Here is a 13,935-nt window from a genome sequence, read left to right on the forward strand (position 1 = left end):
TGAAAATAAAATAGGTAAAAAACAAAGAAATGATTCAACAAAACATTCACTCAGTGATGAAGACATAGAAAACCAAACATCTGCACAATGTACTTTGCAAACATATAGGCCTGCAACTTTAAATTTCGATAAAACTGAACAGGAAGACACAATGGATTGGCTTTATTTGGAGCCACTTACGGATAAAAATTATAATTATATGGAAGGAAAAAATAAAGAAAAGATTAACTCAAATGCAAAGATTAAAGCACTAAAAAACGAGAATTTTAAATTGCGACAAAAAATAAAAGATTTGGAGTTTCAAATGCAAAGAATGGCACTAAAGTGTAAATGTAAACAATTAAATAAAAAAATCACAAAAAGTCGACATCAAAAACAAGCAACAACAAAAAAGAAAATATTAAAAAACTTAATAAATGAACAAGAATTACATCCTGTAGCAAAAACTATGATACATTTGCAGTTACATACACAACGTACACGATATAGTGAGGAAGAAAAGATGCTTGCAAAACAATTATATTACTATTCAGCATCAGCGTTTTGCCGATTAAAGAAAGCAGGTTGTAATTTTCCTGGACAAAGGACAATTAGAAGATGGATAGAAGAATACAATATAAAACCAGGATTTTGCGACATTATATTTCAAAAATTAAAAGAAAAATTTGCACAAATTCCTGAAGATGAAAGAATATGCGCTTTAAAATGGGACGAAATGTCAATTAAAAGCTATGAAGAATATTCTTTAAAACTGGATGAAGTAGAAGGTCTCGTTGATTTAGGACCTTTAGGCAAACAAACAGAAAGATCTAAATGCGTTTTTGTCTTCTGTCTTGATAGCTTAAATGCACGTCATCCATGGAGACAGCCATTAGCGTATTTTCTTCCAGGCAAATGTATGAAATCACATGAGATAGTTCATTTGGTTCAGATGTGCATAGATAAATTGAGTGAAACGGGTGCTAATGTAAAACTTACAACATGTGATCAAGAAACAAGTAATCAAGCTGCTTATACTCAATTAGGCATTGATGTTCAAAAGCCCTATTTTATACATAATAATAAAAAATATTATGGTTTATACGATTTTCCACATTTAGTTAAAAGATTAGCGAGTTTTCTTAGGACGCATAACAATATATATTACAACGAAAAAATAATAGCGTCATATTCTGATTTTATAGAAACTTGGAAAATTGACAATGCAACAACAGGAGGCTCAAATTTATTATCTCATATTACACAAGCACATATTTATCCCAATTGCTTTGAAGCAATGAACGTAAAGAGAGTATTTCAATTATTTAGTAATAAATTTGCAGCTGCAATAAAAACAGCTGGTGACGCAAAAGAATTAAATTCTAATACATGGAGAGAAACAGCTAATTTTGCAGAGCGTATAAATAATGTAATTGATGCTTGTAACTCATATAGTCTTAATATTACATTTGGCGGAAAACGGCCATTATCAAAGAAAAATTCTGATATTGAAGATCTATTGTTAAACTTCGTACAGTGGTCTTCAGGATGGTCCAAATTACCGAACAAAATAAATCAAATTCCTTGTTTTAAAGGTTTTATTATTACAATACAAGCAATTCTTTCTTTGTATAAAGAACTTACAAGTGAAAATGAAAAATTTGAACTTGCAACAGGTTTATGCAATCAGGATTCAGTTGAACATTTATTTTCAAAACTTCGACAACGCGGAGGATTTAATCCTAATCCAACTGCAAGAATGGTCCGACTGTCAATTAGACATATATTATCCACTGGTTACATTCTAACAGGCGATAAAGGTAACGTGCAATGTCCAGAAAGTGAAGCTCTCATCAATAAACCTAATACAATTATTAAGACAGTTGAAAATTGTATGAATGAAAGTAATATTGCTGCTGTAGATGATACTGACGACGATGTTAATGACGATGCTACTGTATTAATAACAGATTTACTTGATAATCATGCAGACATTCTCCACGAATATGATGTGGACAATATAAGTAATTATAATGAAAACGCAATAGCATATTTTGCAGGGTATGTAGCACGGCAATGTTTTAAAAAAATTGAGTGTACAAACTGTCGTTCAATAATGATGAAAACACCAATGGAAGAAGCAACGTCAAATGAAAGATATATAGAATATCGTGAATATCCCAATGCAGATGAGGATGCTCCAGCAGTCACAAAATTAATTCGACCAACACGCCTCTTTACAGATATTATTAAAATACAATTAATGAGTTTCAATCGAACATGGCATCAGCATTGGACATCGACACAGCTTCTTGAAAAACTTACAAATGAAGCAATGCAGGCAACGAATAAAATGCATGCTGGATGGTTTGATAAAAATAATGAATGTTACAATCATCGCAAACAAGCTGTAACATTTTTAATGATAGTTAAAATATATTCTCGTACCCGATATAATAATCAGGCTGCAAAGACGGTAAATACATGTAATAGAAAAATAAAAAACTTATCAAATAAATAATTAGGAAAATATTAAGTTACAAAAATAACGCAAAACGTAAAGACGACTTGATGGTGTACTTGATTAAAGAACATTATAAAAAATATATAAAGTTCTATTAAATTTACGGTTTAATAGTAGTGTAGCAATATTTAATATAATATATTTAGTATAACAGAGATATAAACTTGTAGATATGTTCCTATTATTTCAAAAATTATATATCACAACTTTAATCAATGTTGATTGTTTCGAACGTTACAAATAAAATATAAAAATAATATATGTATTATCTTATGTTAACTTGTGAAAAAATAAAATATTATTTTACGCCATTTATGCGATTGATAAAATAATTTGAATATCATCTTTAATTCTGAATTGAGAAAGACGCAACGACTATATAATTATATAGACATATTGAGTGCATGCACACTTCTTCAAAAAGTGGACGTTGTCTACTTAGTTGACGTCCACTTTCTCAGAGGGCGCATCAGGACAGTTGCGTCTATCGACGCCGGTGGCCGCTCTCAGGCTTCTCTCTGGTGATAGTAAGCTTCACGAACAGGAAATAGCATATGCCGTACGTACTACATATTGCTACATATAAGAGGTATCTATTATCATAAAAAGTGATTAATGTAAGTAAAATTAAAAACTATTTATACATTTATATTTAAAGATTATATAAACATTTATATTTCTAGACTATATATACATTAATATTTTTAAATAACAATGAAACAAAGAAACGAAAGAAATATGATAATAGCAGGAGTGGCATACCTACTGAGGGAGTTATTAGAGACATCCTCTTATGAAAGTGACGAAGAAATGGAAATAATAGAGGTACACTTGAAAAAACGAAAACATGTACCTAGAATAGAAAATTACGTTGAATTAGTAATACCAAATTTAACAGATCAACAATTTAAAGCTCATTTCAGGTAAATAATTATTAATTTTCTTAAATATTAGTACTATTTGACAAAGTTGAAATGCTTAGTACATGTAAAATATATCAGTTAATTGTTTTAAATAATGTATATTGACTGATTAATATGTTGATTTAGAATGTCCTATGCAAGTTTTCAATATATTTTATTTATCATTGAGGCAAAATTAATAAAGCACATAAGTGGAGCACCAATGATTGATCCACAGAAACAATTAATGTTAGCGTTGTAGAGGTTTGCTACACCAGATTCACTAAGGTATGCTATATATGTGTAATTTTTTTACTCCACTTAATTTTGTCTACATTTATTAATTTGTAAGAAATTATTTCTAAATGCTTTGTTACACTATCAAGTTTTACTGTATTAAATCACCTTCCTACTCTTGTATGTGTCTATGAAAAAAAAAACAGAATAATGCAATGTTGTTACAATAAGATCTTAATTAATATCATGTTAAGTAGTTTTCTTTTTTAAATGTTTTTAGATCCATTAGTGATAGATTTGGTGTTGGCAGGAGTACAGCGTTCTATGTAACTAAACGAGTTACAAATATATTAATTACATTAGCACCACGTATTATAAAATGGCCTACAGGCGAAAAAATTAATAGAACGTGGTTAGGATTTGAAAGTACTAGTACTTTTCCTAAAGTCATAGGTGCCATCGATGGTACTCATATTAATATCCCTGCACCTAAACACAACGCTGAAACATACATAAATCGGAAAGGTCATCACTCCATTCAATTGCAGGTAATACATTAAGTGAGGATTCACACTGCATCTAATTTTTAAAAATTTATTAGTTTTATCTTTATTAATTAACATGTTTGTTTTTAGGCTGTATGCGATCACAATGCTCAATTTATTCATTGTTACGCTGGCCATGTCGGATCAGTGCATGACCAGCGTGTATTTCGGTTATCGGAGGTTCAGTCTTATTTAGGAGATGCCTCTAAATTTCCTGAGGATTGTCACTTGGTTGGAGACGCTGCCTATAAGCTCCATGACAATTTGTTAATTCCTTATAAAGACAATGGACATTTAACTGAACACCAACGAAATTATAATTTCTGTCATGCATCAGCGAGAATTGCAATTGAGAGAGCATTTGGCTTATTAAAAGGTAGATTTAGAAGCCTTCTAACAACGCTTCCTTTGAAAAGAATGGATATAATTCCCAAACATATTGTTGCTTGCTGTGTACTCCACAACATCTGCTTAATGAGAGGAGATCAACTGGACATAGTCCTAAATCAAAACGAAGGAGAAATCGTTAATGAAGCATATGTTGAAAATTATTATGCTGTTAATAATATTCTCTTAAGAAGGATTTAATATGTCAGAGACTTAGATTAAGACAAGTATAAATATTCAGTAATATTATAAATATTCAGTAATATTGTACACATGTAAATATAAGAAATAAACTTGATATCAAAATTTTATTGTAACTTTAATCACTTTATTGTAAAAAATTGCACAAATCAAACAAAATTTAAGAACATAATAAACATATCACTAGCCACAAAATTTGGCATTTAACGCATATAAAGTATTTTGTACGTTTTATCTAATAAACTATCACTTTATTACTACGTAACTTTCCATTAGAAAATAAATAAAATTAAATATTTGAGTTTACGCAGTACATAATAATTTGCGCTAATCATTGCACAAATCAAACAAAATTTAAAAACATAATAAACATATCACTAGCCACAAAATTTGGCATTTAACGCATATAAAGTTGTTGCACCGCAACCGGTGCACGGGGTCCGTCCTTCGGGATCCGTGGGAAAGGGCGATAATTTTAAGATATCAGAATAAATACTTCTTCCTTTAATTGGTTTAGTGTTACAGTTCTTTCGCTTCTCTTGATTTTCCTTTGGTTAGTTCGGTGCGCGTTTCGGCTTTATCACGCGTCCTCGGCTCCGCGAGGTCTCCTCTTTCACGGCACGCGACCGAACTTTAATTACTACGCGGTATTGGTTTACTACACGGACTCTGACGTGACTGCCTGCCCGTGAGGGTCCGCGGTTATTTAATAGTGACGCAGGGCCTTGGCGTCATCGGGTTGCAATGCCGAACTTCGGTTGTTCGGCAAATGCAACCTTAGCAATTTCGGCAATAAGTTCTCGCAATTGTTTCTCTCTTTTATTTCTTATGATTTAATTGCTTAAGGAGGTTTGCTGATATCGCATCCTCCGATGTTATTTTATTACGAGATCTTATGCCGAAATGCCTTGCGTCATGTTCCGTGTTGTAACGGGGTTCGGGTTACAACATCCCTCCCCCCTAGGGGAAAAGAAAAAGAGTGAGTATTTTTAACTCAATCTTTTTCTTTTTTACAATTTATAATTTTTATATTTTACAATTTTTTATGCTTCTTCGTTCTCCGTCGCAGCGGAGTATTTTACCTTTGGTTTTAGCGTTTGCGGCGGAAGGGCAGGAGTTTTATTTCTATTACATTTCCTAACTATTGTGATGGTTATGATTACAATGATGGTTACTGTTATGAGGAATGTACCGCTGCTGGTAGAGTACACAAGTATTTTATGTATAGGTATTTCGTTTGCCTTATCTACTTCGTTGTCTAACTCGTCGAGGCTATTAGTTAATTGTTGTAGCTCTCGCGGGTTAGATATAATTGTTTCGCCTTGTAACTCATTTTGCTTTAATTGAAGATTTTTTAATATAATGTTTTTTTGGTCGAGTGTCAGGTTATATGCGGGTAAACGTGCCATGATATGTGATTCATGCACGGTTTTGGTTCGTATTGATATGTCAGCTGTTATTACCTGACATTCGCCGAAAATAGTAAGTTTACCGGTGTTATTGATTTTAATAATATTCCTCGGGTGGTTTAAACAAAATATCTGGATCTCCTGTTCTTCAGTAGTTGAGAATATCCATGATTGAGCTTCGTGTAGGTAGATCCATATGGTCGCTCTTGATAGGAGGTGTCGGGTTTTGCACTGCGTCGGTTGTTGATCCGGTCTCGTGAGTGCTTGTATTTCGCACGGGGCATATGCCTTTGCGTGGTATATCGGATGGCTTTGAGTGCACACGTATTGTTTGTCGCTGTGTTTGCATTTTTCTAATTCGGTCGCGGTTAATTTTAGGTAGTGTTGTAATTTAAGGTATAATATGGGAGGCGGTTAGAATAAAGAGAGTGAGACTGGAGCGTTGGTCTATCTGGTAGCTTTATTTGAGAGCGACTAACTGCTCTGGACCGTTACAAGTCCAAGGCAGCGATCCCGTTGATACATCCTTTGTTGTCTGTATATTGATATTAGGTATCAAATTGTTGGAAGCGCAGCTGAGAGATGCACGCGTGTTTTATCATTCTAAATGACGAAGGACGTATCAAAGTTCTAGTCGGAAGATACATTACGAAGTGACTAAGAAACTAATCTAAAGAGATACGAATTACTACGGGGAAATATCACACTCCCCCTCGTAGAAAAAAAAGAGAAACTTGCAAAAGGCCTTCTAGAATTTATCGTATTGTAGCTGGGTAGGTGGTTTACGTTCGCGTATTGGTCCCCTACGAGAAACTACTGGTGTTCTCGTTATTTCGGAATCTTCTGCGGGTGAAACATCCGCAAGTGTATTCTCGACAGCGGATTGTGAATCCGTGCTACTTGGGTGTCTCCGCGGGGTAGTGTTTCTCTTTTCAAGTCCAGGTGGTGGAGCATAAGAACGGATCGTATTTGAAACGACTGCCGGAGTCATTTCCCCAATTTTACGAAGTTGATTTACATGACGCCGAACGATAATGCCATTATCTAAACTTATTTCATAATGTAAAGCGCAATGTTGTGCAAGGTCCTTTCTGTTCAGTACCTAGGTACAGGTACAGGTACACTGAAAAAAATGTATCGAGGTACAGGTATAGGTTCTCGAAAAAAAAATTTACCGAGGTACAGGTATAATAAAATTTACCTTAAATTTATTTAGTTACAGTTACTTTTATTGTTTATTTAATAGTCTTAAACTTCTACATCATAAATATATGTATGTGTTACGCAACTTACTGAACTTACGCTTACGCATTATGTTTCAAAAATATAAGACATTCAAAATTTTCATCTGACAAATTATTTCGTCGCGGTGTTAAAATTTGTTGACCTGCACTAAAAACGCGTTCAATAGGCGCGGAACTTGGTAAAAGTGTATTATATTTTATATAAATTTTTTTAATTATTGGGTAGTTATTTAAGCTATTTAAATTTTTTGATTTGTCAGATAAATATGCTAAACACTGTACTTTTACGTCCAGTGGTTTCGTAGCATCTGATATTATAGTATGTTAAGAAAAAAGAAAATATCAAGAAATGTAATGCGATGCTTGTGCGTTGAAAGGTTTCATGCGTTTAGAAACTTTGCTTCTTCTTTTGTTACTTATTAGTATAAGAAATTTATAACTGAATATCCGGTCACGTAGACCGACTGATAAGTCTCATCTTCAGAGAACCTGGGCCATCCCGTAATATTATGCGCTTGTCCTTACGAACAAAGGTAGGGCAAGCGGATATTGCGAGCCTTCACGCCGACGAGTTAGTTGCCTTCCAATTCTCAATACGAATAGCTCGTGCTGCTTAGCAAATAATATAACTGTTCAATTTATACGTAAACTGCAATTGAAAAGGTTTGCTTGCGCGTCGCAGAACCGGCAAACCATTTATATCGAACTAACTCTCTATATCTCCATTATTCTTATTTTATTACTTTTTCTGTATATTCTTTATTCGGTTAATAAACCACATTTTCTTTACTATAAAAAAATTGAGAAGTGTTTTTGGAAACTCAAACATTTTTTGGTCCTTCGAGCCGGATAGTGTAAATCAGTGTGAAATTTATACTGTTCAAGTTTGTTACGATGAGTCAGAATCACGATACGTTAATCAACAACCAACAGGAATTGCACGGCCGTATTGCAAGAGCCGTAGACAATTTGCGTAAGCTGGGATCAGCAAAGATAACAACCAGTGCGATAGAAATTAGAATCAATCAACTGGATACCAATTGGGCGAAATTCGAAAAGGCTCATGATCAATTAAGAGAAGAATATTGGGAACAAGTGAAAACCCATGCCTATATTACTAAAGATTATTATGCAATCGTGGAAGAGGTTTATTACAATCAGCGGGCTACTTTGGAAGAAATGATGCTAACATTGTCGCCCTCAGCAGGATCATCAAAGACACCGGAATCTCCGCGCAGTTCGGAGCCCCTTCGAAGCCAACTACCAAGATTGCAATTGCCTACTTTCTCGGGACGCTTTGAGGATTGGCCGAATTTTAAAGATCTTTTCCAGTCAATGGTGGGAGCTGACAGTTCATTGCAAGAAATACAGAAGTTCCATTACTTAAGAAGCAGTCTTAAGGGGGAAGCGGAACAATTAACACGAAACATTCCGACGACCGCAGGAAATTACGAACGAGTGTGGACCATGCTTCAGGAACATTACGAAAATAAGCGTTTGCTTGTGCGTTCCGTGCTTACCTCCTTTTCAAATTTGCCGAAAATGAAAGGAGAGAGTGCATTTGAATTGCGAAAGATTTTTAATGGAATGCTGCAGACCGTTGCTGCATTAGAAGGAATCCAGAGGCCTGTAGCAGAAAATGATTTATTTGTGCATCGAATAATTGAGCTTTTCGATTCTTATACACGAAAGGAGTGGGAATCGGTTATTGGAAATACCACAGATCCTCCATGCTATGAGGAATTGAGACTGTTTATGGAAAACCGTCTCCGAACTTTGGAGGCGATCCAGCCGACGGGACGTGATTTATCGTCTAAAACTACATCTGGATTTCGGGCTACGCGAGCACTTGTTTCTAACCCAGCTCCGTTACAGAGCGGAGGTAAGCCGAACACGTGTTTTTTGTGCCACGGACAACATTATATTCTGGGCTGCCCGGAATTTAAAAGAAAGGAGCCTAATGCGCGTAAAGAATTCGCGATAGAGCATCGCTTGTGCTTTAACTGCTTTGGAAATCATCGAAACGATCTGTGTCCTTCTACCAGAACCTGCTACCATTGCAAAGACAGACATCATACAACAATCCATGAGGCCTGTTCAACCGGAAGTATGCGAACCAGAGTCAATGCCTCCGCCGCAGAGCGTCGTACCACCGGACCCAGAGCCATCGAGCATCGAGCCTCAGAGGAGTTCAACGCATCCAGCAGCAGGAACATCAACACCGGGACGGCGCCGCCGAAATACTCGGAAGCAGCCGAAAAATCAGCCGGAACCAGCACGGAAGGAGCAGTGGCTCTCCACTTGCGTAATATCATAGAGCGGAAACGAGTTTTGCTTGCGACTGCCAGGGTCTTCGTTACAGATAAATTTGGTAAAAAACACACCGTGCGTGCGCTAATTGATCCGGGTTCGGAAGTCTCGCTTGCTTCTGAATCTTTAATGCAAAAATTAAAACTTCCGCGGTTTTCGGATTCAACGCCTATTTTTGGAATTGGTGGAATAATAAATATGCATGCTCGTGGTAAAGTAATATTTAAGATAGAATCCGGAACAAAGACTCCGTTTTCATTACAAATTACAGCATTAATTTTGTCTCGACTCACCGCCTCAGGGGTTAGTTTAGAAAATATGTACAATGAATGGCAGCATTTAAGCGGATTAGAACTAGCAGATCCAGATTTTCGAGCTTCTTTTAATATTGAATTGATCTTAGGTGCGGAAGTATATGCTATTATTTTAGAAGAAGGAATTCGTAAAGGAAATATAAACGCTCCAATTGCAATAAAAACCGCATTGGGATGGGTACTTTCCGGAACGGCGGGCGGAGAGTCAACAGGCAAGGGCGTATCCGTGCATAAATGCACCACGGGAATAGATTTGTCCGATTTAGTTAAGCAATTTTGGCAGCAGGAGGAAATAAAATTGTCTCTTCCGGCCTTAACTGCAGAAGAAATTGAGTGCGAAAAACATTTTGTAGAAACTCATCGCCGTGATGAGACAGGACGTTATATAATTCGATTGCCATTTTTAAGCAAGGACGCGATTCCAAATTTTAAAAATTCTCGCTCAATAGCTGTTAAAATGCTTCAAGCTCTGGAAAAACGATTAAGCAAACAACCACAGATTCGTAAATTATATAATGAATTTATGACAGAATATCAACAACTTGAGCATATGACTAAAGTAACTTCACCCGCGCCGACGGACGAAGTGTGCTGCTATTTGCCACATCATTGCGTAATCAAATCAGCCGAGGAAAAAACTAAGATACGCGTAGTTTGTAACGGATCAGCCCGGATGGCACAAAATATAAGTTTAAATCAAGTCTTGCTAACGGGTAAAAATTTGCTGCCAGAATTGCCTGCTATAATAACCAATTGGCGCCGACATCGATTTGCGATAGTAGCGGATATAGAAAAAATGTACAGACAAATTTTGGTTGACGACGCGGACAAAAAAATGCAGCGTATTGTCTGGCGTTATGACCCTGCTGAGAATGTAAACGACTATCAGTTAAACACTTTAACTTATGGACTTGCTTGTGCACCATTTGTAGCCCTGCGAGTATTGCAACAACTCGCAGAGGATGAAAAAGAAAAATATCCTATAGGCGCTTCCGTGTTGCAATCGGAAACTTATATGGACGATATTCTTACCGGAGCGAGTTCCGTAAACGGAAAACGCGCTTTAATAAAAGATCTAGTTGCGATTTGCATGGCGGGCGGCTTCCCGTTAAAAAAATGGGCTGCTAGCTCGAAATTAATAGAGGACATAATTCCCAAAACGGAACATCAAAACCAGCCTGTCGTTTGGCAATCCATTGAGGGACACCCGATTTTAGGAATGCAATGGAATCCTAGAACAGATACGTTTGCCTTTCATATCCATATAATTGCAGAAAAAATATACTCGAAAAGAAAGATTCTATCAGAAGTTGCGCAACTGTTTGATCCGCTTGGGTGGCTAGCACCGGTTATCATTCGCGCGAAAATTTTTATTCAAACATTATGGCTAAAAAGTTTAGATTGGGATGAGCCTCTGCCAAAAGAGGAGCAAGAATTTTGGTTAAAATTTCAAGCAGAACTCCCTGAACTGCAGAAAATTGCCTTGCCCCGCTGGATAAATAGTCTTGCCTCAAATTGTAGTATAGAAATCCACGGGTTTTCAGATGCTTCCGAGAGAGCCATTGCTGCGGTTGTTTACTTACGAGTAACGTGCACTAGTCCGGACGAATATGACGACTTTCACTTTTCCAAAATTTCGCTTTTGCAATCAAAAACTAAAGTTGCTCCTTTAAAAACTATTTCTTTACCGCGATTAGAATTAAATGCCGCCGCTCTATTAGTGCGTTTAGTAAACAAAATAAAACTTGCTGCAAAATTTAAAATTAATAGAGTCTATTTATGGTCCGACTCTACGGTTACTTTGGCCTGGATACGGGGTCATTCTTCGCGTTGGTCAACATATGTAGCTAATAGAGTAACTGAGATACAAGAAACATTACCTGATGCTCAGTGGAAACACGTGTCCGGTAACGAAAACCCGGCCGATTGTGCGTCGCGAGGAATTTCTCCATCGGAATTAGCAGGCCACCCGCTGTGGTGGACCGGGCCAGCTTGGTTATCACCATACGATGAATTAAATGCGAGATTATTTCATCAAGAAATTCCTCGAACGCATGAGGAGGAACGACCTGCTAGGGTACATATAGTTGAAAACAAAAAACAGGAAAATGAAATGCTATTGCAATTTTCTTCGCTAACACGATTATTGCATATTACTGCTTGGTGCCGTCGCTGGCCCGCAAGATTACGAAAACGTAAAAATCAAGATCAAGATCTCGAACTAAGCGAACTTGAGGATGCAAAAAATCTTTGGATTAAGCATTCGCAAGATATATTTTTTTCCAAAGAAATTAAGGCTATTAAAAATAAACAGACATTATTGCGACAAAGTGCATTATATAAATTAAATCCGTTTGTTGACAAAAATGAAATACTTCGAGTAGGTGGCCGATTGCAACACTCGTCTATTAATTACAATCAAAAGCATCCGATCATTCTCAGCAAGGATTCATATTTTGCGAAATTAGTAATTGATAAGTGCCATCGTATGACACTGCACGGCGGGGTGCAGTTAACCTTAGCTACAATAAGACAAAGATATTGGATCCTAGGCGGACGCCAAATTGTTAAATCATTCATACACAAATGCGCCAAATGTATACGTTGGAAAGGAACAGCATGTTTCCCGCTTATGGGAAGTTTGCCTCATGCGAGAACTTCTCCGCTACCACCGTTCTTTAATACAGGTCTAGATTATGCTGGACCAATTATGATGCGAACCTCAAAGGGCAGAGGCCAAAGAGCCTATAAGGGTTTTATTGCCATTTTCGTTTGTTTTTCTACCAGAGCCGTTCACATAGAAGCCGTTTCAGATTATACAACTGAAGCATTTCTAGCGGCTTTCAGGCGATTCACTTCTAGACGCGGTTTATGTGCCCATCTTTATAGTGATCGCGGCACAAATTTTATAGGGGCAGATGCGCAACTTAGAAATTTTATAAAACAAATAACACATGACTCATTGATTAAAAATAATCTGACCAATAAAGGGGTGCTTTGGCATTTCAATCCCCCCAGTGCTCCCCACTTTGGGGGCCTCTGGGAAGCCGCGGTAAAATCTGCAAAATTTCATATTCACCGGGTAATCGGTAAAGCAACACTGACGTATGAAGAATTAGCAACTTTCTTGACGCAGGTAGAAGCATGCTTAAATTCGAGACCCTTGCTTCCTATCTCCGATGACCCCGAAGATTTTGAAGCACTTACGCCGGGTCATTTCTTAATAGGGCAACCTCTAAATGCTTTACCCGAACCTTCATTACAAGAAATATCTGAGAATCGGCTAAAGCGATGGCAACTCATTCAAAAAATGCGTGACCACTTTTGGCAACGATGGTCCAATGAATATATTCCGACGCTTAATGTAAGAAATAAATGGTCTGTTGCAATGAAAAACTTAAAAATTAATACTCTATGTTTAATTCGTGGGGAAGGCACTGCGCCTGCGAAGTGGCCCCTTGGGCGTATTATTGCTATTCACCCTGGAGCCGACGGTCAAGTTCGCGTGGTAACCGTTAAAACTGCAACAACCACTTTTACGCGACCCGTAGTTAAAATCGTTCCATTGTTTGCTGATAATGAAATAAATCATGATTCAAATGCAACCGAAACATAAACATGCTAGCGTAAGCAAATGTTCGTTCACAGCGAGAACGAGGCGGGCGGAATGTTAAGAAAAAAGAGAATATCAAGAAATGTAATGCGATGCTTGTGCGTTGAAAGGTTTCATGCGTTTAGAAACTTTGCTTCTTCTTTTGTTACTTATTAGTATAAGAAATTTATAACTGAATATCCGGTCACGTAGACCGACTGATAAGTCTCATCTTCAGAGAACCTGGGCCATCCCGTAATATTATGCGCTTGTCCTTACGAACAAAGGTAG

General features: G+C 36.8%; 2 protein-coding genes across 2 annotated transcripts; both read left to right on the forward strand.

The window, feature by feature from the left end:
* Positions 1-3,556: 3,556 nt before the first annotated feature.
* Positions 3,557-5,013, forward strand: LOC139108934 (uncharacterized). Its single transcript, XM_070667620.1, is given in 3 exon segments — positions 3,557-3,693; positions 3,923-4,190; positions 4,278-5,013. Coding segments are annotated over 3 exon segments (831 nt in total). The 5' UTR covers positions 3,557-3,628; the 3' UTR covers positions 4,776-5,013.
* Positions 5,014-8,322: 3,309 nt separating this feature from the next.
* LOC139109091 (uncharacterized) lies at positions 8,323-13,668 on the forward strand. Its single transcript, XM_070667906.1, has one exon. It carries the CDS (start codon positions 8,323-8,325, stop codon positions 13,666-13,668), a length of 5,346 nt encoding a protein of 1,781 aa, XP_070524007.1.
* The last annotated feature ends 267 nt before the right edge of the window (positions 13,669-13,935 follow it).

Source organism: Cardiocondyla obscurior, linkage group LG16 (assembly GCF_019399895.1).
Source record: "Cardiocondyla obscurior isolate alpha-2009 linkage group LG16, Cobs3.1, whole genome shotgun sequence".
NCBI classification, from domain to species: Eukaryota; Metazoa; Arthropoda; class Insecta; order Hymenoptera; family Formicidae; genus Cardiocondyla; species Cardiocondyla obscurior.